This window comes from Peromyscus eremicus, chromosome 8a (assembly GCF_949786415.1).
Source record: "Peromyscus eremicus chromosome 8a, PerEre_H2_v1, whole genome shotgun sequence".
NCBI classification, from domain to species: domain Eukaryota; kingdom Metazoa; phylum Chordata; class Mammalia; order Rodentia; family Cricetidae; genus Peromyscus; species Peromyscus eremicus.
Window position 1 is genome coordinate 51,897,828 of NC_081423.1, and position 27,766 is coordinate 51,925,593.

The 27,766-nt window shown below is 43.5% G+C and overlaps 1 protein-coding gene across 1 annotated transcript in view; it reads left to right on the plus strand.

Annotated features, from left to right (window-relative positions):
• Positions 1–27,766, plus strand: part of Myh10 (myosin heavy chain 10) — a 136,917-nt gene that overhangs the window by 55,729 nt on the left and 53,422 nt on the right. Inside the window, exons 6-12 of the mRNA XM_059270938.1 lie at positions 5,612–5,704; positions 16,616–16,679; positions 18,855–18,953; positions 20,698–20,841; positions 21,053–21,148; positions 22,398–22,516; positions 23,202–23,354. Of these exons, the coding sequence (XP_059126921.1) occupies positions 5,612–5,704; positions 16,616–16,679; positions 18,855–18,953; positions 20,698–20,841; positions 21,053–21,148; positions 22,398–22,516; positions 23,202–23,354 (768 nt within the window). The remainder of the gene's footprint in view (positions 1–5,611; positions 5,705–16,615; positions 16,680–18,854; positions 18,954–20,697; positions 20,842–21,052; positions 21,149–22,397; positions 22,517–23,201; positions 23,355–27,766) is intronic.

Sequence of the window (27,766 nt, forward strand, 5' to 3'; positions counted from 1 at the left end):
GGAATCGCCTAAGCCAGTGAAACCCCAGGCAAGTGGTTTTCTTTCTGCTTCTCAGTCTTGAGTGCCTGCCCTGCTTTGCTGTCTTTAGAGCGAGCCTCCCCTAGAAACATGTAGCACTCTTGGTTCCAAGCAGAATCTGTTCTAAAACGAGATTTAATGTTGCCAATGTATTGCTGGAGTCTTATTCTTTCACACGAAGCAGCATGCACTTGTGCTTTAGATTATGTTCTAGATAATCTGAATATTTTCCCTTTTATCATGACATTGAAATGCATGTTTATGAAGTCTTTTTTATGGTTTTTTTTTTTTTAGTTTATGAAGATGATTTCTTTTGTATTAGGTGGAGCTATCTTACTATTTAGCAAGCACATGAAAACTTTGTTTTATGCTGTACGTTACATTTAAAATTGGGGACACAACCTTTGGGGCAACTAAATTTCTAATAAGTTTTGATGGCATTGTATAATTTATGCTTGTGTGTGTTTCAGCCCAAAGGCTTTTTGTATTTAATATCCTCAATAAATTAGAATTTTCTTTGTGCTAGGCAAGTAGTGGAAGGGTTATCAGCTGTCTGCCTTTTAGTCTAGCGTGCCCAACATTGGACAAACCACAAACCAGAGCCAGACTCCCTGCTTCCCTGGAGAGGGAGGACAGAACTGAGCTGGAGTCCTTGAAGACGGGAACAATTAGGGTTATGTCTCCCACAAGCATGATGGTGCCATTAATTTAAAGCAAGAAGCAGTGATGTTGAGTCATATAGCTGATCTATTAATACATATAGAAGAGATCATACCTACATCCACACCCAGAGGAACTGTCATAGATGCTGAGACTCTCAAGTATCTTTCTTAACATTTAAGGTGAGAAATTGTCCATCAGTGGAGCTCTGTTTATCTATGAGGGCCTGGGGTAGTCTTTTGTGACTTAATGCAATCCAGGTCAGCAGTATAGCTTGGAAGAGTTAATGAATGAGTTCTCATGCTATGGGATATGTAAAGGCTTCTTTGGATTTAAAGGAAGACAACAGGGATAAGAAACCAGCTTTTCTCTGTGCATTCAAGATGCACGCTCTATGGCCTTTTAGTCTGTACCCAGAACACTAATGAGATAGTGTTAAATAAGCAAGGTAACTTCAGATTTCCCAGGTTCTCTGAAACAGGAGCCATCATCATTTCCATTTTGTTTCGATGTCATTGTAAAGTACAGTGCATCCCAGTTGTACGTGGGTAGCATGCCACACTTGGATGTATCAGGGGTTCCAGTCCATCCCCGGAAGCAAATCCTCCCCAAGGAGAAGGCTGCTGCTTTGGGCTGCGCTGTCCCTGCTGGGTTGCATGTCTCTGCATGTGTCAGCTGTGTGCACAAGCTGCAGGGCTGCCTTTCTGTTTGTTGCTGCCTTGGTCAAGTCTGTAGTAGCTTTGTGATACGTTGAGAAATGTGCAAGTATTGGTTCTCAGCTGGTCTCCAACCCCGGAAAAATAGGAGCTCATGCAGCAGTGCCTTGATACCTGAGCAGGATTGGCTGCAGGGCCCGCTCCTTATCCTCCTCATCTGCCAAAATCCTCAGATGCTCAGGTACCATCTAAAAAATGGAACTTGTGCGGTCCTCTTGTGTAATTTAAGTCACACTAGAGTACTTAAAATGCCCACTATGACATAGGCACTGTGTAAATAGTTGTTGTGCTGATAAGGGGGAACCTGTATGTCCGGAACAGGTGCTAACCCAACACCGAATATTTCAGTTGCATTCTTGGTTGAATTTGTGGGTGCAGAGCCTGCAGAGGGCTGACTGTACCTTGCAAAGTCTCTATTTGTTTTAGTTTCATTTTTTTCTCCCACTCTCCTCCTTTATTCCACTGGTTTCTGAATTTACATGGAGCTTTATTGGTCAAATATTGCAGTATAATTCATATTATACCATTTCCCCATTTACACACACATCTCTGTGCTTTTGTATATTCATGGTTACACAGTTCAGCATCATCACCAGTGTAGGACATTTTCATTTTGTCTCCCCACCAGAAACCCGTCCGTCCACTAGCAGTCACCTCCCATTTCCTCCTGCACTGGCAACCACCAAGCCACTCTGTGTCCTGTGTGCCTGTTCTGGACATTGTATATGAAGGAGAATTGTTCTCCGACTTCTCTCACTTAGCATGATGCTTTCAAGGGTTAGCCTCCAGTGTACATTAGAAGCAGAGCATTCTTCTTTATGGCCTACAATATTCGGTTGTATTAAATATGCCCCATTTTATTCGTCCACTCGGTAGTTGGCGGATGTTTGGGTTGCTTCCAGTTTGGGCCATTTTGAACATTTAAGTACTTGTTTTGTGAGAACATTGTTTCGTTGATCTTGGGCACTCACCTTGAATGGCATTGCTGGATCGTGTGCAAACGGGAGTGTTTGTCTCTGTGTCCTCCCCATACTTGGCAATGCGCTGTCTGCCCTGTAGTGTAACACCCAAGTGCTACAGCACGTCGTTTATGTTTCCCTTGAAAATACGAGTAAATAAAAGAAACACTGGTTTTCAAAATTCAAGTTACAAAAGGAAACTTGGAGCAAAGATTTATCTGTGAACTTTTAGATACGTTTTATAACATAATTGAAAGTTATATTTGGCGTTACGCCCTCAGTACCACCCACCCACCAGGCAAGCACAGTACCACTGAGGTTTTTCTCCTAGCAAGTTGCTCAGAGGTTTTCCGTGTCCATTGCTGCTCTGCGCCTCAGTATGGGGCATTTCAGAGTAGATTCGGGAATTTTTAAAACTTACCATCTGCTGAGGATGATGTCTTCGAGCCAATGCACCTGCCTCCTCAGTGCCCTAACCACAAAGGTGATGCCACAGAGAGGGAGACTAGAGGGTGCTGTTTGCAGTTGGAATCTGGTTTTCCGTTTGCGGTGACGCCTCCTACCCTCACCCTCCTCGTGCTCAGGAGCACTTGTGCTGGGTCCTGCGCAGTGCAGCGGGTCCTTGCCCCACGACGGCTGGCCGGCCAGGAGTTTTGAAAGAATACATCCAAACACTTCAAACTCATCTTCTACCAACAGAGTGTTGTATACTATAGAACAAACACAAGAATATAGTTTTCACCATGATTGATAAACCTTAAAACAATGTATAACTAAATACTTAGCATTTTGTAAACATTGAGAACATTTATTGATATCATAGAGAATAGAAGCAAAGGTGAGTGCTTACCTAGTTCTAGTGGGGATATAGGTAGTCATTGTTCCCTAATAGTTTTTAGAGATAGGAGTACCATTTACCTATTAATTAAGTCTATTAATTCTAGGACTGTGGTAGTGGTTTTATATTAGCTTTGTGTAAGATCTATACTTGGTCTCACCGATGTCTCAGATGTGGTAGGAGAAAAACAACCCCATGACACCATTAGTAAAGCCAACAGGAGTGGCACAGAATTCTAGTCTGCATGTTGACTTTGGGGACCTCAGCCCAGATCATAGGGTTGCCTTTGGCTCACCCACCACCCCCTTTCCAGCACTACTGAATGTTTTAGGACTTACTGTACATCCGCTCAAACATTTGCCCATGTCATTTTGACCTGATACTGACATAAGGGAAGGGAATTGGTGAGAGAAATGTGACCCAGAGAGTCCCTGTTGCCATGCCTAGGGACACGGAACCAGGAATGCTGTGCTTGTTTCTCTTCCATGTCTGGAAGGCACCTTAGGTGGATTATCAGTCTTTTCATTATGACTTGGCAGGGTGGTACACGATTTTAAAGAATTGGTATGTCAGACCTCCATCTCACGGTAGGCACTTAACTTACCAGAGCATCAGTTTCCCTGACAATTACTGCATTCTAATCCCACAAACTGAATCAAATAGAAAGGGGGAGAGGGAGCCTTTGGAGGTTCAGATAACTGGTACAAAATCAGTGTGCTACAAGCATTACAAGACTTCAGTCACAATCAGGCTGATGGAAATAATGGCTCACAGAATGGTAACAGACAATCTCCCTACCCCCCTGCAGTGTTAGGGGTTGAATCCATGGCCTGGCACATGCCAGGCAAGCATTCTGCCTCTGAGCTACATCCCCAGCCCATAGCAGACCTTAGTAATAATACCTCTCAGTAATCAAAATTAGCTCAAGATAAAAACCATCTTTAAGAAATTTTAGTGGCTGGGTGGTAACATCCCAGCAATCGGGAGGCTAAGGCAGGTGAATCCCTGGGAGTTGGGGGCCAGCCTATTCTGCATAGTAAGTTCAAGGACAGCCAGGGCTACATAATGAGACCCTGTCTCAAAACAAAAAAAGAAAGAAAGAAAATTTGTTAGCATATAATATAAAGAGGTTTACATAAAAACAATCCAAGTATTTATCAGACAACCAACTGTAAGATTCACTGTACAGAGAGGTTACCTAACGCCCAGAAAGGGAAGTGACCAGAAGAGAGGACCAGTTCTTGACTGCATTCAGCTGAACACAGCGGTAGACTGGTTAGGGCCTGTGAGATCTGGGCAGTCTAGACTGACAGCAGAAGCATGTCTGAATGTGGGTGCTTTGGGAACACTGCCTGCCCTTCAAACTGCATCACATCGCAGAGTCCCCAGCAGGGGGATGCTGAAACTGAGGTCGGGTTGGCCTTGCTGATGCCCCAGGTCCATGAGTCGTGAAGCAATAGCACAGCATGATTTGGTCCTGTTTTGAGATTTGACAGTGGGCATGCATCATGCATCACGTGATGACCACTGGTTTAAAATCCTCCGTGAGCTTCTTTGTTTCATCTTTTTTGCTTAGAGAATCACATTTGCTAGAGGCTTCTATTTATTTATTTTCTTTAGGTCTAGAATATTGTGGGCAGTTTAAAGTATAGGGATAAGATTTGTGTTTGGGGGGGAAAAACAGATTTAGTTAGGTCATAAAAGATAATCTGAAATTACATTCCAGAAACACAACATCACTTCCTAGTGTTTTCCTTGGCCAGGCTCGACATCATGCTTTCTCCTGCGGCTTTCCGTGGGTCCCTTGTGAGTCTGTTTTGTAGTCTAGTTTGCACATAAACATTGACTGAAGTGTGCGCTTTGCCAAGTGGTCTACTCTTAGTGAAGGGAGGACCCTGCCATCTTTGCCCGCTTCTGATACAGAGGTGGGTGTGTCCCATCTACACCATGACAATGGTGTGAAAGCACTCGGGAGGGTAGAAATGCATAGCAATGCGGTGGAGATTATTCAGTCAGCCCCTTAAATCCTTCACACAGAGCAAAATAAAAATTAACAGCAGTGCTAATGTGTTCTTAAGCAGAGTGTTACACTCAATTTCATTTCATGGAAACCAATTGCTAAGTTTTATTTTCTGCCTAGTTTAAATTGTTATCTCACCAACATGACATTTTCTTCTCCTGTGACGCCCCCCCCCCCCCCCCCCAGATGCTGGGTTTTTTTCTTTCAGCAGAACCCATTATCAAAACCAGGAACAAGGAGCCAGCAGAGGTCACTGATGGTTAGCAGGATGAAGAGCCAGGAAGAGGATGGTTTTGGAATATTTTTTTCACCCCAAGGACTGAAGTACAGACACAGATTAACATACATCTGTTTTTATTTATGTGTGTGTATGTCTATGTATATGTGTGATGTCTTTTAGGGGGAACTTGAACGGCAGCTTTTACAAGCAAATCCAATTCTGGAATCGTTTGGAAATGCGAAGACTGTGAAAAATGATAACTCATCTCGCTTTGTAAGTTGAAAAACCCAAAAAACTTGGACTTCTTCAGATTTCTCATGAGATGTTTACTATGACTTGAACAAATGAATTGATTTTTCTCTTTAGAGTTTAAGAAAGGCTAAGTAATAGATGGAATCATACCTCTAGCAGCCCCATAGGAAAGTAATTGTAGTTGTGTTTCAATTCGTAGGTTTTGATATGGACACATAATTGTGTAAGAGCTCTGTGTTTACTTCTTTACCTTTGCCAGTCATTCTGTTACGGGGTCAGCATAGATAGTGGAGTGCTGGATAGTTTTATGTCAACTTCACATAGAGTCATCTGAGAGGATAGAGCCTTAGTTGAGAAAATGCCTCCATAAGGCTGGGCTGTAGGCAAGCCTGCGGGGCATTTTCTTAATTAGTGATTGATGGGGGAGGGCCCAGCCCATTGTGGGTGGTGTCACCCCTGTGGTGGTGGTGGACCTAGGTTTTATAAGAAAGCAGGCTGAGCAAGCCATGAGGAATAAGCCAGTAAGCAGCTCCCCTCCTTGGCGTCTGCATCAGCTCCTGCCTCCAGGTTCCTCCTCTGCTTGAATTCCTGCTTTGGCTTCCCTCAGTGAACTGTGACTTTGGATATACAAGCCAAATAAACCCTTTCCTCCCTAAATTGCTTTTGGTCATGGTGTTTCATCACAGTGATAGCAACCCGAAGACAAGTGGTGTACGTGTTGCGTACTTAGCACATCAATGGGTGTAATATGACGTTGGTTTGGTGTATGAGTTCTCCTTTTCATAACTTGCTATTTCTATGGACCATGGACAGGATGGTTCTCACTAGGATCGATTCTGTTTACAACTTCTTTGTTTTTTGAGACAGGGTCTCTCTTGTAGCCCTGGATGTCATGGGACTCTCTATAGACCAGGCTGGCCTCGAACTTACAGAGATCCTCCTGCTTCTGCCTCCAGAGCACTGGGATTAAAGGCATATGCCACCACGCCTGGGTTATAGCTTTTTACTTAACTATTCAACTACTTTAATTCCCTGATAGCTGTTCTTTGCCTTAGCTTCACTAGGGGAGGAATTTTTTCTATTATCCAAGAAACTTTAGTGCTCAATTATTTCTACCTAAGTTGTTCAAATTTGACTATTTTTCCTTCTTCCTCCTGAAATACTGGGGAAAGTAAAAAACTCCAGGGTGACGGACACTTTAACTCTGACCACACCTGTATGGAATTCTGGAGAACGTAGTGTCATTGTTACATGTTTTAAACATTGAATGTGTGAAGTTGTAGGTTGCAGGTACAGTTTTCTGTGGTGTGATTTTCATGACTAGTGGAAGAGAGCAGATTCGGTTGTCACAGAGGCCTAGCCTAGTAAACAGGGTCTCTAGCTCTGTGATTAGACAATAGGGATGTATTTTTCTGAAGGCTGGAAGTTTGAAATCAAGACATGAGTAGGTTTAGTTTTCTGTAAGCCTTCTCTCCTTATCTTACAGATAGATGGCCATTTTCTCTCCTTATCTTACAGATAGATGGCCATTTTCTCCCCGTATGTCCCTCTCCATCTCTGTCTCTCTTCTCTTCTGAGGAAACCTGTCTGTTTAGGGCCATCTCACCTAATTATCGTTTTAAAGACCGTCTCCTCCAAATACAGTCCCATCCTGAAGTACTGAGGTTAGAACTTTAACATGAGGTGGGGACAGCACTGTTGGTCTGTCTCAGCCTCGAGAGCTAAAGTGTGCCAGGCTCTCCACATTATTTAGGAAATAGAAATCTGTTTGCTTGGAATATTGTTTGTTCCTAGTAAGAAACATTTGAAGACTGGCTTAATCCTAAATTCATTTAGTAATTCCTTTAGCATTGTTTGTCTAAAGTAGGATAAGAATGCCTGTGTCTACATTTAGAAAAGGTCCAGGGAGACTTGAATCAGAGGCCCGTCCTTCCCTGGATCATCCACATTAGTCTGTCACAGTTGAATCTTGAATTCTCCCCCTTGAAAAGCCCTTTGTTTAGAGGGAGGGAGAAGTAGTGAGCTCCCAGTTTTGGTATGTGATTTTTTTTTTCATGAGGATTTGCAAGTACAGCTTTGTGGAAAATCCTTCATTTTTACCACATAAATCAAGCTACCCATCTTTGATTCTTCCCCCCTTTCTGTACCCCATTCACTGCCCATCCCCAACCACACTCTAAATCCAAGAGAAACTGTGCAATACACAGTAGTCTTATTTTTGCCTATAAAAGAGAAGTTGGTACTAAAACATTTGTTGAAAGTTAAATATCAGTCATATCAGTCCTTTTTGGTGTTCTGACACTTTGGGGGAGGGGAGAGCTGTGAAAGGATGGAATGCCAGTGATGGGGCCATCTTACAATCTACCCCACATCCTTAAAGGGTCTCCATTGTTGACATATAGTGGGTTCTGAATTGACATTACTCCTTTTTAGTTGGCTTTGTTTCATTTGTTTTTTCAAGACTGGGTTTATCTGTTTAGCCCTGGCTGTCCTGGACCTTGCTCTGTAGACCAGACTGGACTCAAACTCAGAGATCCGCCTGCCTCTGCCTCCCAAATGCTGAGATTAAAGGCATATGCCACCACTGCCCAGTTTTGTTCAGTTTTTTAATTCTTTAATGTATAGGGGTATTTTTATTTTTCCTGCTTGTAAGTATGTACCATGGTGCCCATGGAAGCAAGAGGAGGGGGTCGGGTCCCCTGGGCCCAGAGTTACATACAGATGGTTGTGAGCTGCAGTGTGCGTGCTGGGAATCAAACCTGGGTCCTCTTGAAGAGCAGCCAGTGCTCTGAACCACTGAGCCATCTCCATCCAGCTTTGCCACTTCTCTTGCTGGTTCTTAGTTGGCGGCTTCCCAAGAGACATTCAGCCATGGGGGAGGGTATCGGTGTGCTGCTGGTATCTGTTGGGTAGAGGTCAGAGATGCTGATAAGCACCCGGGGATACACAGGACAGTTCCCACAACAGAACTACCTGGCTTTAAATGTCAGGTATGCAGAAGTTGAAAATTTCTGCTCTTGACTGTACATTCAAATTATAGATCAAACCAAACTAACACTCCTGGAGTTTATTTGTAAAGTATACCTGAGGATGTCGGTTGGTTTTGTCAATTTGACACAAGCTACTGTCACCTGGGGAAAGGGAGGAGGAATTGCTCCTCTTAGATTGGCCTGTGGGCATGTGTCTAGGCATTTTCTTGATTAATGATTGATTGATGTGGGAGGGCCCAGCCCACTGTGAGTGATGTCTTCCCTTGGAAGGTGCACTTGGTCTGTATAAAAAAGCAGGCTGAAACAAGCCAGTGAACAACACCTCAGTGGCCTCTCCTTCAGTTCCTGCCTGCAGATTTCTGCCTGAGTGAGTAAGGCAATATTCTTAGATATAACTCTGAGTCAACCAAAAAGCAAAGACATTTCCCAATTGTTGACGTTTTTGTACAGTATTAGGGATTTCTTTGTTCGTTTGTTTGCTTAGGAATGGTTTAGTAGCTTTCTGCTGGTATCATAGGTGTTAGCCACACAACACTAAAACAGGTATCTCATTTCAGTCCTCTTATAAAGCATGATTATGTAATTAACTTCACTGATTGAGTGCTATTCAGTTAAGATATCCTTTCTGTATTCCTCTGTAGGTGCTGACTTTGGTTCTTAGGGGACTTGAAAGTAACCAGTGATCATAACTCAGTTTTAAACTTTGAGTACTGCTTATTAATTATTAAGCATCTATTCTTTGCCAAGAAGTTCTACTGTTCAATTGGTATCTCTGTGAATGTCTTCTAGATCTCTAAGGTTTAACATACTCCAAATGAAAATTTTTCTTCTTTCGGGATTTGTTCCATTATGTCTTACATCAGTAAATTGAACCAAACAGCTGCTTAAGCTGAAAGCTGAAAGTCAGAATACCTAGGACTTCAGACCTTCAACCAACTGGTAGTGAATTCAGGTGGTTAAACCTCCAGCACGTGTTGGAGGTCTACCCATGTTTCTCTCAGCTGCCCGGCTGGTGAACGCCATCTGAGAAGTTCTCTGCTTTTCCTGTTTGTGACCTGCATCTTTCCCTCAGAGCTCCTGCAGTCAGTGATTACACTCAGTCTCCTCACCACAGTCAGTAGCCAATTACAGCCCAGGCCTGGGCAATGTCTTATTGGGCAACCTAGAGTCCTGCCCCGTAGGACACCTTCATTTTCTTTTAAACATTAATATTCTCGGTGACTTGCCGTGTCGTGGAGTTGCTCACTGTGTGTTACGCCCCCTAAGAATGTGCATGTTCCTGTTTTAGAAGTGTGGGTTGGAGTTGTGTGGGAGGCATTTGGCTCCATGGACAGGACAGGCATTGGGTTAGGATTGGTGTCATCCTGAAAGTGATTTGATGTTAAAAGATGAGTTGTGTGTACAGTAAGATTTCATGCAGTCATTGTTTACAAGCCACATGCTTGCAGTGAAAATATTTGAAACTATAAACTCTGTGAGCTTTAGAAGCCGTTTGGTTCCATTTCTTTGATCTGATATAGCTGGCTAATTTCCTGAAGACTATCTTTTCTTCTAAAGATGCTAGCATGTGGTTCGTGTTAAGGGATTCTTCAGGAGAGCATTACGGTATGAAAATAATCATCCACAGTTAGTCCAGTGCTGTTTATGAGAAGGGAAATGCATTCCAGATGGAGGCCATTTATAGACAATGGCTTTCTCATAATGAAACTCTGAAACAGGACTTCAGCTTAACGTGGTTGTTTGAAGCCGCAGACAGGCCTCTCAGAAAGCTATTTGCACAAGTGCTTTATTTCCTTATTAATTGTGTTTCACTGTTAAACCAACCTGAGGCAGTTTAACAGTTCACAGCTCTGCTGTGCCCTCTGGTAGATAATTAGCCTCGAGTAGTTAGAGCAAGGTGGAGGCACGAGATTCTCCCTCTGATTTGATTCTTGGATTATAATGAAATGAAGTCACAGATTTACACCTTCACATGTAATACAGACATCAAAAACCCCTAATACACTGACCAAAGCTGTCCCTGAAAGGTCCGCTGTAGCTCGTGTGACAGTATGCGAGATGAGGTATAAACCATATATATATATATATATATATATATATATATATATATATATATATATATATATGCCATAAACCCAGCATCCCAGATCAACCACTGTGCACGCACTCACCCTTTTAGAGCCAAGCCTTCTGCAGAGCTCCAAGCTCCAGGCCTTCTGGGCTGACTGGAGTCTTGACATCTTATTCATGCCTAGGTGGAGTGTGCATTTTCAGTCAGGTTGGTCTTTAATTCCTAACACGGCTCCAGTTATCCTGGTACCATCTGATATCCATCATGTTAAGTAACAGGCCATTTAGTTCACATGCACACTCATTTTAGTAACAGCAAAGCTTCTGGAGTTTAGGATAATTGAAACATTTGAGGTGGCCATCTGGCCTTCGGATTAAACCCTAGCCACTGCTCTTGAAATGACCTTTCTTTTGTTTAAGGAAAATGGCTACGTCCAGAATGGAATTTAAAACATAGTACATATACATCACAATCTATGCTCAGGTGTTTAAAGTAAAACATAACTCATATAGAATTGGATTAGGTGCCAAACTAGAAGGGGAAAATAATTACAGAGTGTAAAATGACCCTGTCTTCCCCCTGTAGTGGCTGCTAATAATAATTCATTAGGCTTAATTACTCCAGATGCTTTGATAGCCACTCCAGAAAATTTTCCCAGAAAAGTTTGTCAGTTCAGAACAAATATTAACTAAATAAGATAATTAAATTTTCCTTTATAGAGTTAAGATGGGCAGTATCCAGGTTGTCCTGTTAAAATGAAATTCCTAACAGCTTGTGTTTTAAGGCTGGGGTGTAGTTCAGTGTTATTGCCCAGCATTTGGAAGGCCTTGTGTTTAGTCCTTAAGCTAGGGGGAAAATGTTTCCCATGGAGGCAGAGTTCCGAGTTTCTGTTTAGGATACTCTGAACAGGCATTTCCAACAGACCATGGGCAGCCAAGGACAGCTGTAAATGTCACCCAATGACTACTAGACAGTGGACAGTCATATTCGTGGCATTTTTCCTTTTTCTTTTCTTTTCTTTTCTTTTTTTTTTTTTTTAATTGGTGAGATTCTGGTTGACCAAGTACCATAGTCTCAACTTTATGGAGAGGGTATATATATTTATCATGAATTTCTTCGCATAATATCTAAGAGATAGAGGTCCTCCATAAAACTAAGACATTTGTTTCTCAGTTTAGTCTGGATTTACTAGAAACAGTCAGTGGGAATGTGTGTGTGTGTGTGTATGTGTGTGTGTGTGTGTGTGTGTGTGTGTGTTGAAGTGAATGCTTTTTAACTTACGGATTCTGTTCCCCTTTTACCCCCAAAGGCAAATGTCACCTCTCATCCACCCGAGTTCCTGGCAGCTTCTCTTGGAGTGGAGGCCCATCCTCTGGCCTGCTTTTCACCTAATTTGCCAGGATCTTCAACAAAAGGGGAATTTAAGTTTTGGGTTATTTGAGGATATTCAGTAAAATGTTGAGTTTTGAAATTTCATTTTATTGTGTCCTTAAGAGTCTTTGTGCATAAATGCCGGTTAGCTTAAGAGTGGGTAGTAAAGAGCTTCATAAAGTTGTTGTTTTATGTCTTGGAGATAGAATTAATTCTAGAACTTTGACTTTTAACATGTGCTGATTTTAGAAATACTAGTTCCTTTTGAGTGGGATCTAGAAAAAGCATAAGGGAGGGGATGTTCCTGGTCCCTCCGTCCTTACTCCTGTATCCTTGCTTCTCTGGACCCTTCTGACTCCACTCAGTTCTTTACGTTTATGCCAAGGATCATTCTCTGGCCCCCACGGTAATGACTAGAGTGACTGTGGACCCAGATAGGAAAAGGAGACTGACCTGGGGACTGCTGAGGGGACTGGGCACTGCATGCTGGAAATATCGCACAGCTGAATTATTTTAGGACTTTCTCTCATAGATCAGCGATTATGAAATCCAGAACCTGAATTTTCTGCCATTGCTCTTGGATTCCGATATCTTTTCTCCAGCCACCCATTTCCTCTTCCCACGGTGTTGCTGTCTCACGTTACCCTCCAGTTATCCACCATTATCCTGAAGATGGCATGATTCCATTCTTCTCTCTGCTTGAATCAAACTCCACTGTATGTACATGTGCACATAACTCCACTGTATGTACTTATCTACACATTCATCTATTGACGGGCACCTTGGCTGACTCTGTGTCCTGGCCTTGTGAATACTGCCATGATAAGCATGGGTATGAAGGTGTTCCTTGTGTGCTGACTTGTTTTCTTTGGGTATGTACCCAGGCCTGGTGTAGCTGTCATGTGGTAGTTCTATTTTTAGTTACGCAGTGTGATGTTATGCACTCAGTGAAGAAGTTAGACATGTTGGTGTAAGCTGTAAGTTGGCGTTACTAGATAGAATGAATTTTGTAAGTGGACTGTTCTCTTAAGTCTGAATTAGCTGATACCGAGTGTTTGCTGACTTCCTGTGGTGTTTAAACAAGAGGCTTGGGAACTATTGGCTTGGGCAGTGCTGGCGTGTGTTATGGCCTTGGAACGAGAGCATTGTCTTTTGACTACTGTCTTAAAATAGCAGTTCTTCATGAACTCAGTGGGCTATGGTGTGGATGGAACGGCTGTTTAAAATGCATGGAGCATTTGAACCGCTTTTATAACATCAGGACCCAATTTTAGTTTCTGAGTTTTTTTGAACAGTTAACTACCCATATGGAGTCATGGTTTAACTTTATTCTTTCTTGCGGGGGTTGGGAAGTGGGGGGAGTCCTTCCCGGGAACAAAGACAAAATAAACTTATCTTTAAAGTAGAATAAAATGCACTGTCTTGTAATGACCATATGGATCCACTGAAGCATTTTCTAAATCTTAGAAACAGATGGAGTATTAGTGATCTTATTTTTATTCTGTGTTGAAACATTGTGCTGTTTCATCATCCAAGGAATTGGATCATTGTTTATAAGTATTACTAGCTATGCTAAAAAGATTAAAATAATAGTTGGGGGCCGGGCAGTGGTGGCGCACACCTTTAATCCCAGCACTCGGGAGGCAGAGCCAGGCGGATCTCTGTGAGTTCGAGGCCAGCCTGGGCTACCAAGTGAGTTCCAGGAAAAGGCGCAAAGCTGCACAGAGAAACCCTGTCTCCAAAAAAAAAAAAAAAAAAAAAAAAAAGTTGGGGATGTAGCCCAGTTGATGGCATGCTTGTTTAGCATGTTCAAGACCCTGAGATCAAGCCCCAGCACCCCACCCCTGAAGTTTAAAAGTATAAGAATAATGGGATTGGGGCCTGGAAAGATAGTTCAGTGGTTAGGAACACTTGCTGTTCTTCCAGAAGACCTGAGGTTTTTTTTTTTTTTGTTTTTTTTTTTGGTTTTTTTTTTTTTTTTTGGTTTTTCGAGACAGGGTTTCCTCTGTGTAGCTTTGTGCCTCTCCTGGAACTCACTTGGTAGCCCAGGCTGGCCTCGAACTCACAGAGATCCGCCTGGCTCTGCCTCCCGAGTGCTGGGATTAAAGGCGTGCGCCACCACCGCCCGGCGAAGACCTGAGTTTGGTTCCCAGCACCCATGTCAAGTGGCTCAGAAACAACCTGCAGCCCCAGTTCCTGGGGATCTGATAGCTTCTGCTGGCTTCTCTGGACTCTTGCATATATGTGGTACACAGAAACCCATGTAATAGGCACACACAGATACAAATAAATAATAATAGAATAATGGGATTGCCTGAGAGACTAACGGTGGTAACTAATGCCTCATCTTTAAGTTGGCTTATGTTGTTACTGTTCTCTTGCTGTGGGGAAACCCCACGACCCGGGCAGCTAACAGAAGAAAGTGTTCGGTTGAGGGCTTGCTTGCAGTTTCAGAGGGTTAATCATACCGTGGTGAGTGAGGTGGCTGGCAGGCAGGCAGGCACTGGAGCAGTAGCTGGGAGCTCACATTTGATCTGATCTGCAAGTTAGAAGCAGTTAGAGAAAGCAAGACTTTTGAAACCTCAAAGCCCACCCCAGTGACAGGCCTCGTCCAACAAGGTCAGACCTCCTAGTCCTTCCTAAACGATCTACCATCTAGAGACCCAGCATTCAAATCTATTAGCCTGTGGGGGCCATTCTCATTCAGACCAGCACAGCCTGTTGTTTCTCAATATGTAAGAAGGTGTGGAAGAAGACTAGAGATACCTTTTGTAAGCTACTCTTAACTTTCAAGGAACATAATTGAAAAAACCAGTTTGTCTTGTATGCTCTTGTGTGGATGTGGTGAGGTTCACAGTGAACAGATGTCAAAGGCAACTGTGTGTGTGTGTGTGTGTGTGATTCATATGGCAAGTAACCCAAGTCCTTTCCACTTGTGTGTGTGTGTGTGTGTGTGTGTGTGTGTGTGTGTGTGTGTGTGAGTGATTCATATGGCAAGTAACCAAAGTCCTTTTCACTTCCCCCGAAGTTTAGAAGCAGCTCCCTCAGAGGAGGGCTTCTAACACCTCAGTGGTGAACTTTAGTATCTTTTCACCAGTGGCAATACTTCTTAACAGTTCTAGAGTAAGCCCTTCTCAGTCAGCATGTTCCTGCCTTATGAAGTATTTATTTCATTTGACCTTTTATATCTTGTAAATATAGAAAGCTGCAGTCCGGTTCATCTTAGTCTCGCCTTTCTTGTTTTCATTCTGTCTTACTAGTGGGTACTCGGTATAATAATACCTGTCAAAGAATTACGAAACAATCACTGCTTTCTTTTTCTCCAAATGTTTTTGTCTGTTGGCGGGAATGCTGGGACGCAAACTCAGTTTGTGCGTGCCAGGCCAACCGTCTGTCACTGAGCCATATCCCCAGCCTTCTCTCTCCCAAGGGTATATAAGGGCTCAGGTTGCTTTGTGTTTATAAAACTGTTCAGCATTTTAGAAGACATTATTCCGCTTTGCTACTTTTTATAATTGTGTCTTTCAAGTTCCCTCACTCTCCACTTTTTAATGGATTTCTATTCTCCTGCAAAAATCATCTCTACTATTGAAAACTTCAGACCAAACAGTTGAAGTCTAGCTATGGTGTTCGTCTGAGACACCTCCTGCCTCAGACTACTTAGAAAAGCTTTCAAGTTCTAACTGGCAAGGTGGTTCATTCCTTTACTTTTTCTTCCACCTTTTAAGATTTTACTAATTTCTTTTCACTTACGTGTATGTATGTATATCTGTGCCATGCACATGGTGCCTTTGGAAGCCAGAAGAGGGTGCAGGGCCCCTTAAAACTGGAGTTACGGGCGCTGTAGCTGAAGTTTTCCTGTATCCCGGCTTGCCGGCAGTCGGGACAAATCTCTTCCACTCGCATCCCCCAAGTAAACACACAGAGACTTATATTACTTATAAACTGTATGGCCGTGGAAGGCTTCTTGCTTTCTGTTCTTATATCTTAAATTAACCCATTTCTATTCATCTATAAGTTGCCACGTGGCTCGTGGCTTACCTGTATCTTACATCATGCCTCTCTTCGTGGCGGCTGGCAGCGTCTCCTGACTCAGCCTTCTTCCTCCCAGAATTCTCCTCTCTGCTTGTCCCGCCTACACTATACTCCTTGCCTGGCTACTAGCCAATCAGCGTTTTATTTATCAATCAATCAGAGCAACACATTCACAGCATCCCCAGCAGGCCATTGTGAACCTGATGTGGGTTCTTGGAACCAAACTCGGGCTCTCCAAGCAGTAAGTGCTTTTAGCCACTGATCCATCTCTCAGGCTCGTCTTATCCTTTCTTGACAGTTTCTAGATTTATTGTGTCACAGTCCAGAACAGTGGTTTAGCCTACTGCTGCATGTTTCCATCGATAGGGTGTTTCCTTGTATGTGAGGAGGGTGTATTGTCTTGTTTACTACAGTGCTCAGGTCCTCGGTGTCCTCATTTACCTCGTTTTCTCTCTCTCTTTTCAGGGCAAGTTTATTCGGATCAACTTTGATGTAACTGGCTATATTGTTGGGGCCAACATTGAAACATGTATCCTTTTTCACATTTGCACAGTCCAAAACAATGGCTTCATTTCCCTGCACCCTTAAGCAGCCATCTGTGATATCAAACCTGGTGGGAGGACTTAAGCGACATTGTGACACATGCAGGTACTTCCAGTTACTGGTTATCAGCTCCAAAATGGTGTGGATATTTTTGTTGTTGTTGTTGTTATTTTGGAAAACAGGCCACAGGGGCTGGAAAGATGGCTCAGAAGTTAATAACTCATACTGCTCTTGCAGGGGACACTGGTTTGGTTCCCAGGATCCATGTCAGGCAACTCACAACTGCATGTAACTCCATTCTGTCCTCTGGACACCTGCATGCACGTGCTGCACAGAAACTCACACAGGCCCCCACGAGTATTCATCAATATAACAAATCTTTAAAACAAACCACAAACGTGTGGGCCTGAGAGTGGAGAGGCCCACACTCTGTGGTATATGACTGGACAGCTGTGGCTCTTTGCCCACTGTTTACCATATTCTTATGACAATCCTAGGCTGTGCCTCTACTCAATGAGACAAACCTATGGAGTTATGGAGTTAAAGAAATTTAATAAAGTTATAGCAAAGACAGGACACATCAGATACATAGAATAATCCTAAGAAATGTCATTGCATAGAATGGCCCGAAGGAATAATAGGTCTGTATGAAACAAATTTAGGGGGACAGGGAATATAGCTCAGTTGGTAGGATAATTGCCTAGCCCTAGATTTGACCTTGTCACACACAAAATTACTCTTTGGTTAGTGAGATAATAAATATCTCCAGTAATAGAAATTCATGTGATATATGATGGCTAGGTAGAAAAATTCCTGTGAATTAAGACTAGAATTTTATACATTTGAAGCCAGGGAGGGGATGATGATATAGTGAATTGGTCATTTAGCTCCGTTTATACTGTTCTGTTAATAACATTCATCAGACTACGTGTTTTTTTTTTTTTTTTTAAACCAAATGATGAGAACATGGTGGAGTTAGTATAACTGAAAATTCAGGCATTTTGCACTTACAGAATTAATTTATTTGATAGCCCCAGGAAAGGTATACCCCCAGAAGATGTTATCGGTTTGTAAAGCAATGAAACAGATTCCATGAGCACCCAATGTGCCTGTGGGCCCTTCGACACTACAGCAGCATCTAAGCACTGTACAGAGAGCCCCAGCAAGTCTTACACTGAGCCCTGCATTCACAGATGGGTGTCCTTTGTCTGAAATTTGGGTGCTGCTTCCACGGCGTTCTGCCCTAGGAAACCCAGGCAGGTGGATAGCTTCATGCTTTAGGCAATGGTCTCTCACGCTTCAGTGCAGGGAACAAAAAGCCCAGTGGTCAGTGTAGCAATGATGTCATCTGATCATAGCTGCATGTCACAGCACTTGGGAGAAGAACTCCATGTGCAAAGATGGAGGGCCAGGTTTTTAACCAGGGGGTGTCACAGGAGCAGAGTGGTCAGGCACATGTTTTGGGTCGCACTGTGATGGTTAATCTTGATTGTCAGCTAAATGGGATTTAGAATTACCATAGACACTGTCTGGGCAGGCCTGTGAGAGATTGTCTCTGCTGAGCTAAAGTGGGAGAACCCACTTTACATGTAGGTGGTACCATCCATGGGCAGAAGTCCTGGATCTAATAAAAAGGAGGAAACAAGCCGAGGACAAGCACCCATCTGTCTTTCCTGACTGTGGATGCAGTGCGGCCACAGGCTTCATGCACCTGCCGCCATGGCTTCCCCACCATAATGGATGCAAACTGAGCCACAGCAGTGAGGGAAGGAACACATTCCGTGTCACTAACTGTCTCTCCGGCTCTTTTCTCTGCGCCTGTTCCTTACTTGTAAACCTGTGATAGTCTGGTGTCACACAGCATCTACCGTTCATGTTTAGTAGCTTCCTTCACTTCCTAGGCTGTGCTCTTTTAACACAGCCCACAGTAATGCGTGGTGGCTGGAATAACAATGGGGTTAAAGGAAACACCTGTAATCTTTTTAGTGAGTCTGAAAATTAATAAGAATCATAAGCTGCTTTGTTTGGTTTTTTTTTGGTCTCATACAGATTGATTGGTTCACTGTAACAAAGTTGATATATAGCCAAGAAAGAAAGTTGTGTGTAGACACTGTAGAAGGACCCCCTCTTAGTAACTAAACCCTTAACCTTCTCTGCTCAGACCTTCTGGAAAAGTCTCGTGCTGTTCGTCAAGCTAAAGATGAACGTACGTTTCATATCTTTTACCAGCTGCTATCTGGAGCAGGGGAGCACCTGAAATGTGAGTAACGGGGTCCCTACTCCCCTGCACACAGTCAGCTTCTGACTGTTGCACTGAAGGGCAGCTGTGTGAGTTTTGCTGTGTTAGCTTTTGAAATGTTCTGTAAATTCATTAGAGTTGGATATGCTGACACACACCCTTAATTTCCGTAGTTGGAAGGCAGAAGCCAACAGATCTCTGTGAGTTCGAGCTCAGCCTGGTCTACATAGAGAGTTCAGGACAGCCAGGGATACATAAAGAGACCCTGTCTTAAATTAAAAGCCATCTTTTATGATTCTGTTCCAACATTTACAGTGGAAAATGGGGGGAGGGGTTATTTAATAAAATGTAGAATAAAGCTTTTATTCCCTGACTTAAAACTAAATACAGACTGTATTTGCACTAGAATGAGTGAGAAGTGAGGTGTTTGTATATTGGTGTGAATCACAAGGACTGGAAGCTTCGGGCTGGAAGAGTAGAAAGTAAAATTCTCGAAAATAAAAACATTTAAAGTCAAATGTGGTCTAACCTCAGCACTCAGGAGGCAGAGGCAGGTAGACCTCTGTACATCTGAGGCCAGCCTCGTCTACATAGTGAGCTTCAGGCCAGCCAGGGCTACACAGTGAGACCCTGTCTAGCTAAGGCAAGAATTTTGCTGACTCAAAAACACTAAGAAGGTTCAGTGCTTCTGCAGTTACTGTATATATTACATAGCTTTGTGTAGATGCGTGATGTAATAGACTTTTCTCACCTAGTGAGAAAATCCTGTGAACACGTGGAACTAAAAACTGAGTAGGGAAACTTGCAGGGGTAAAAACTCTGCCACACACAGAATTGCTAAAGAGACAGACGCTCAAGATGATACATTTTAAAGAATGAAACCCTGAGGCTTCCATTTGCAGACAAGCAATGACTCTGCAGTTGGAATTAATCAGAAGATTTCCAAAGTGTTGAAAGGTGTGGGGGAAGCAAACAGTTCCTATAGAACTTCAGTGTGGGTGACAGTTGTGTAGCTTGGTCTGTTTGTGGGGCCCCAAGCACTGGGATCAGGACCTGTCCCTGGCATATGAGCTGGCTTTTTGGAACCTATTCCCCATGCAGGGGTGCCTAACCCAGCCTTGATGCAGGGGGAGGAACTTGGTCCTGCCTCAACGTGATATGACATGCTTTGTGACTCCCATGGGAGGCCCGCCCCTTTCTGAATGAGGAAGAGTGGATGGGGGAGGGGGTGGACAGGAGGTGGGGAGAGGGAATGAACGGGACGAGAAGAGGGAAACTGGTTGGTATGTAAAATAAATAAAAACAATTAATAAAAATATAAAAAGTTCAATGTGATATAGTTAAGAATTGGGGAAAGGAGTGATCCAGGGGAACGCTCTACAGAAAAGCAAGAGAGCCAGGTACCTGCTAAGATAAAAATACAGAATAAGAATTTCAAAGCTTTCATTCAAATGATGGTGAAATTTTTTAAAGCTGGAAATTTTACTTGTTTCTCAGTCATGCAGTTTCAAATAGAATATTGTACAAGTCACAAATGCCAAAAAAATAGATTGCAGATGTGTTTACATGTTCACATCTTTTTTTTCCTTCATTGACACAAATACTGGAAAACTGTTTGTTTACACACATGAATTAACAAGGAAAAGTGTGCCCGAGATGGGTTGGATGGCAAGCCCATTCTCCTGAGTTCTCGATGCCCATAGTAGAGGATTTCAGTCTGCCGATGAGTGTGAGTTACATTTTTTCCTGTTGTATTTCCTTTTAGCTGACTTACTCCTCGAAGGTTTTAATAACTACAGATTCCTCTCCAATGGCTACATCCCCATCCCTGGACAGCAGGACAAGGATAACTTTCAGGAGACCATGGAAGCCATGCACATAATGGGTTTCTCCCACGAAGAGATCCTCTGTACGTCTTCCCTGTTAGAACTCCTGGGAGTTTGCTATAAGTAACCCAAATTAGAAAGTAACTGGGAAGCTAATGAGAACGGCCTCTGTTTTATGAAACCCCGAAGAATTACAGAAAAGTCACATGGAGCCCGTTTCTAGCACCAGATAAGTGGGGTGTGTCTCTGCTGCATTTTGACGGGTTTTTCTGTTTTTCTCTTCATCATACAAAGCGATGCTCAAGGTCGTGTCTTCAGTGCTGCAGTTTGGAAACATCTCTTTCAAAAAGGAGAGAAACACCGACCAAGCTTCCATGCCAGAAAACACAGGTAAACTGATGGACATTGTTTCTGCCTGCTTCCTTTAGGTTGGGGGTTTGAGGTAGGGTCTCACTATGTACCACAGGCTGGCTTCAGACTCCCTTAGCCTCCTGAGTACAGGGATGCAGGATATGCCATACTCACTGGGAATCTAGATTTTCTGATGTGAAGATTTTCTGTTTCTAAATGTGGAAAATGGATTTAAATAAACACTGGTCAGGAATACAAGTTTGCACACCAAGAGGATGTGGTTGCAGGTATTGGGCGCTGCTAGATTGTTTCCAAGGTAAATGAACCTGTTGCCTAGGAGGCTTCACAGGGGCATCCACAGTGCACTATGGCCAGGGAGTGGCCTTCACGGGGGCATCCACAGGGCACTATGGCCAAGGAGTGGGCCAGTCAACCTAGCGTAATCAGTAAGCTCTGAGCCAGTGAGAGAGCCTGTCTCAAAAGTAAGGTAGAGGCCACCTGAGCAACAACATCCAAGAGTGCCCGGTAGTTTCCACATGCATGTGCACACATGTGCACATACATAAATATGAACACAGACACCCCCCGAAAGCCCTTTTTGATAACCCACTTGAGGTTCATTAATGTTTATTTCCATGTGACTCCTGAGGGACTGACTCTCCTCCTGTATCAGGGTCACTATCGCTTGTTTTATTTTGAGATAGAGTTTCTCTGTGTAGCTCTGGCTGTCCTGGAACTCACTATGTAGACCAGGCTGGCCTCTAACTCCCAGACATCCATTTGCCTCTGCTTTTGAGTGTTGGGATTAAAGGCGTATACCACCATCCCTAGGTCATGCTCTCCATTTCTTGACCAGGCTGTGGGCCATCTTGCTGAACTTCTGACCACTAGGTCCCTTTTGTGTGACATTTGGTCACGTAGTTAGAGCAGCGGAAGGGCTCCACCCACCGTGTGCCTCTCACTCACCCAGTCACGTCCAACTTAGTGCAGTGATTTAAGATTTAAGGTAAGACATGCTACAGTACAGTTCGGCTTTTAAGATCTTGGAGTGAACCATAGTTAGACAAGGAGGTCACTTTTCTACAAGGCTAGGAGAGCAAAGGCTTGCTGTCTCTCACTGATGTGTTGTTGATCCAGAAGAACAGAAAGCATTTTTCACCAGACTTAAAGCTTTGTCACACTTCAAGACTTTTAGAGAGACTTCAAGAGTTTCTAGAGTTTTCCATTGCGTGCATGCCATGATTAGACCGTGTGGAAATGGAACATTTAGGAAACTTTTATACTGCAGTTGCCCAGAAACTCTGCCATCTGCTTGGGATGAATGTGATGGAGTTCACTCGGGCGATCCTCACCCCCCGGATCAAGGTCGGCCGAGACTATGTCCAGAAAGCCCAGACCAAAGAGCAAGTGAGTCGGGTGGTGACCGCTCTCCCAAGTGCATTGGAATGATAAGCTGTGGGCTTTAACCTTCTGCTTGGCATGCGTCAAACTGAGTAAGAGCACATGGAAGGAACTACCGTGGCATTAAATGAGTTTGTTTTTTCTGTAGTTATTTACTTTTTTTTTTTTTTCCAGGAAATTTTAGATTGATTTTTGTAAGTAAATTTGAAATGTCACCTCCAGTTGTCCCCTAGCCGACAAATAATCTGGTAGAGAGATCTGATGTTCCACAGCAGCCAAACAAGACCAAGGCTCTCACTATACTGTCTTCTTACAGGGTAGCACAGCCGCAAGAACAGAGGGACCACACTTCCTGTTTAGTTGTGCTGATTTTAAGGACATTAATAGCTTTGATTAAGAAGGTTGGAAAGTGATCCCTACCCACCCCCTCCCCCCCCACCCCCAGGGGCAGCTGACAAGAAACCAGGCTCTAAAGCCAGGGGGAGGGCTTTGCCCACTCCCTAAGGTAATTAGCCACAGTTCTCGGTGAGTGTGCTAATGCCTCTGTTGGTAATGTCACGGTGAGGTATGATTAAGCAGTAAGTGCCATTTGAGGTGTTCGAGTTCTGTGTAGCACTGAATGCCGTATTACAGCTACAGTGTTTTGTTGAGACCGCTTCCTGGATAAAAGGTTGACATTATCTAATTGCAGGCAGATTTTGCAGTGGAAGCCTTGGCAAAGGCGACCTATGAGCGGCTGTTCCGCTGGCTCGTTCACCGCATCAATAAAGCGCTGGACAGGACCAAACGCCAGGGAGCGTCTTTCATTGGAATCCTGGATATTGCTGGTTTTGAAATTTTTGAGGTATTCTTCATCTCCCTCCCTTTTGCTCTTTTTTTTTTCTTTTTTATTCGCTCTCCTAACAAATGATACGGTTCGCTTATGTGTGCAGTTTAGTGCCAGGCAGTCAGAAATAAGCAGGTACATTCCTTGCTCTTTGATTAGAGCCGAACAGTAGACAGCAAATAACAGCTCAGTTCACAGAGTGAAAAGTGCTGGGATACAGAGAGCTGGGGAGGCACCTTGAGGCCGCAAGCTCGGGGAGTGCTGAGTGGTGATGGGCATGTTGTGTGTGTGAGGTCAGGGTGGGAGTGCTGAGTACGCTACCCGGGGCCTTGAGATTGCTGCGTGAGTGTTCTGCAGTTAGACATTCCTGAAGGACAAGAAGCTGCCAGCTCAGAAAGCCTTCCTTTCTGGGTGGAGAGTCCCGTGGTTCTGTATTTATCAAAGGTTAGAAGTTGCTGGAAAGCTGCTGTGTCTAGACAGAGTTGGCCAAAGGAAGAGTGGGCCAGAGATGTAAAAGTAGAGCCACCCTGAGGAGGCCAGGGTGATGGACCAGAGTGAAGGTGGCCAGATGCGGTGGGTCCAAGAGGAGCAATTTGAGAGGAGTACATGGCAAGATGTACTCCTTGCCATGTACATGGCCCGTGTCCTGTGAAAACAGTATGATAATGGGTTTTAATTCCGCATCACTGACCAAACACCACCAACACAGCCAAGGGTTCTGAGCACACATTGCTGGGAGTTTTCAGAGACTCTCCACAGGTGTGGGCTGCCGGCCGCTGACAGACTGTGTAGAAGGTGTGACTTTTAGATCGTTGCTGCTGTGATAAGAGTGTCACTTTGGCCACTGTTGAGTATTGAATTGTCCTGTTTGAAAATGCTGTCTAGCCTTCTAAAAACTGGGTCGCTGTGGAGAGCAGCTTTCTCCATTCAGTTTGCTCCACTACTGTACGAGTTCTTAGTATAAATGGCGTGTGAATAACCTGAGAAATAGCTCTCAAACTTGCCCAAAGAGGAAGCTCATTATTTCTTAAGAATCTGAGACTCTTTGGAAAGGATACCATAGTTGGTGGATTGGTAGAGCTGTTGAGAGAGTAGATAATCAGTGTACAACGCACGTCCTCTTCCCTGGATGATCCCACCCAGTTTCTTTTAAACTCTTGAGCTTCCTAAAACAGGATGCCATGTTTCAGTGTACCTAGTTTCCTATTGTACCAGTCTACTTACATCTAACCCACATCTCTTAGAGTGCCTGTAACTGAAATACCTCAACAAAACCCTATGGAGTTGCTCATTCACTAGACACTGCACCTCTCAGGATTAGGTGGGCATTATGATAGACACAGCGGCTAACCAAACAAAATTTCATACCCATATGAAGCTTACTGTTTTGATTGCTGTACTTTAAAAAGTATAATTATGTTAATTTAATAACAATTTACATTCTAGGGTTGGCCAGGTAGCATTTAATCAGAAAGGCCACATTCCCAAAGGAGCTCCATTATTGGAAAGCATACAGGTCCTTTCACCTAGATATTACCCCTTAATTTCTTACTTTAGAAGATATTCCTAGAGGCACTGGGTTATACAATGGATGTTAGAGATTGGCTCTTGCAATTGCAATTAGTGGGATTTAGTATATGTGAACTGTCTAAAAAATGTGGAGACCATTTCCTCCCTGTGCTAAGGCCTAAGATCTGGTAGGCTGTAACAGTTATGTCTTCAGGATATTGTTGCTTCTGCCTAAAGAGGACCTTCTGTGGAAGGTGGGCTAAAACATCTCATACAGGACTGAGATAACACCGCGTTTACCAAACAGATTATGTCTACTATTTTGTGTTGCTTGCTAATAATTTTCTGGAATGTTTGCTTATATCATTGAAAGTTAAAAATATTATATTCAAAGTGAATATAATGAATACAAATAAATAAAAAATGAGGTGGTTTTATGTACTGATAAAAATAAAAGAGAAAAGAATTAGGTTATGCACCTTTATGAGTGCACAGACTATTTCTAGAAGGGTCATGAGAAATGAGTGATCAGCTGATTGTGGAAAGTGCAAGTTGGACTGAAATGACGCTTACGTCTCCCTGTAGCTCTTTGTACATCTAAAACTAATGCCATGCATTATTAATTTTAAAACCACGTCTTGCAGGGCGGTGGTGGCACACGCCTTTTATCCCAGCACTCGGGTGGCAGAGGCAGGTAGATCTCTGTGAGTTGGAGACCAGTCTGGTCTACAAAGTGAGTTCCAGGACAGCCAAGACTACACAGAGAAAACCGGCCTCAATAATAATAATAATAATAATAATAATAATAATAATAATAATAATTTTAAAAATAATAAAAAAAATATAGGCAGAGTGTGCTTGTGAATACCTTTAATTCCAGTACTCAGGGGCAGAGGCAGGCGGATCTCTGAGTTCAAGGCCAGCCTAGCCTGGTCTACAGCCAGGGCTACATAGAGTCTTACCAAAAAAATAAATAAATAAAACCCAACCAGGTCTCAACTTGGGGATCTTCCTGAGTGGTAGAGTGCATGCACGCTTACACCAGGGTTCAAACACTGCAACCAGAATTACTTTAAAATGGTTAACAATGCTTGCCGCTCTTCCAGAAGACCCGGGTTCAGTTCTCAGCACTCACGTCAGGCAGCTGTCAACTGCCTGTAAGTCCAGCTCCAGGGGATCTGAGACCCTCTTGGCCTCTGTGAGCACCTGCACACCCATGCCACACATACATACACAGATACAAAGATTTTAATAAAATAAAATCTTTAAAATATAGCTGGTACTATAAATATAGATATTCATTATTTTTAGACTCTATTGCATGTAATTGAATACAATAGCATGTCATAAACGCAGAGGCAAAGCAAAATCCATTTATATGGACAGGAACAAACCTAACACTTAGACAAGTATTAATGTAGCTTGTCTTTATGAGACTTAGTAATATACAGCTTGGAAGACAAGCAGTGTGCCCTCCCAGTATGACCTTATTCTAAACAGCGAACCGTCATCATGGGCTGTGGGATACTATTCCATGGAGATTGATTGAACCTCTAATTTAAAGCCACTTTTTATAACGAAAGAGGTTATTTATGGGCACATTCTATTCATGTGAACAACCTGGAATTAGAATATGGGTTGTACTTACAGGATGGGTAAATTATGAAAATGACATGTCTTAATTAATCTGTCCACTCAGCAGAACAGTAGGAAAGGGGGGCAGCATCAGGGCAATGGCAGTAATGAATGAAGGCTGCTCAGATACACTTCATACACTCAGATACACAGCAGGGCAGTGTCACGTGTGATACCAGCTAAGGTCAGGCCCCTGCTATCCAGAGAACCTTCATAGAAAAGTGAGGAAGCCTGTATGTCAGGCTCGGGCTGTGTTCCCAGTGACAGTTCATTAGCTGATTCTTTTTTTTTTTTTTTTTTCTTTTTCTTTTTTGGTTTTTTCGAGACAAGGTTTCTCTCTGTAGCCCTGGCTGTCCTGGATCTCACTCTGTAGCCCAGGCTGGCCTCGAACTCAGAGATCCGCCTGCCTCTGCCTCTCGAGTGCTGGGATTAAAGGCGTGCGCCACCACTGCCTGGCCATTAGCTGGTTCTTAATTCGTCTTTGACATCACTGTGGAGTCTGCTGCCTCAGTGGAGAGGAGACTGGGGCACAGTGCAATCTGTAGCTCCCTTCAGCTGCCAGGCCCACAAGCTCACATGGGATGTCTGTGTCTGGCCCTCCCAAGGCCCTGTGGTGTTGCTCTTACCCCGCCCCAACCCCCCACCCTCCCACACTTCTATTTCATTTATGTTTTTATTTCTAGTCCTTAATCATTCATTAGTAAGAACTGAGATGTTTGGTAATGTAGTGTGGCTGTCTTTTGTTCGCTCTTACCTTTTCTTTCTTTTTTTGTTGTGTGTGTGTGTGTGTGTGTGTGTGTGTGTGTGTGTGTGTGTGTGTGTGTGCGCACTCACACACACACAGGAGTCAGTTCTCTTTCTACCACAGGGTTCCCAGGGATTGAACTCGGCTCATCAGGCCTGCCTGTTAGCACCCTTCCTCGCTGAACCATCTCACCAGCCCTCCTACCTTTTCAAAACTGCTGTGAAGGTTAGGGGAGACAGGAGTGAGAGAGACAGACAGAGAGAGAGCCCGCCCTTAGTGTAGCATTAGCGTTCAACAGTATCATTAACAGCAAACATTGAAAGTGGTATTGTTGCCCGGCGGTGGCGGCGCACGCCTTTAATCCCAGCACTCTGGAGGCAGAGCAGGCAGATCTCTGTGAGTTCGAGGCCAGCCTGGGCTACAGAGCGAGATCCAGGAAAGGCGCAAAGCTACACAGAGAAACCCTGTCTCGAAAAACAAAACAAAACAAAAAACAAACAAAAGTGGTATTGTTGATACCTCATAAATAGTTTGGAATGAG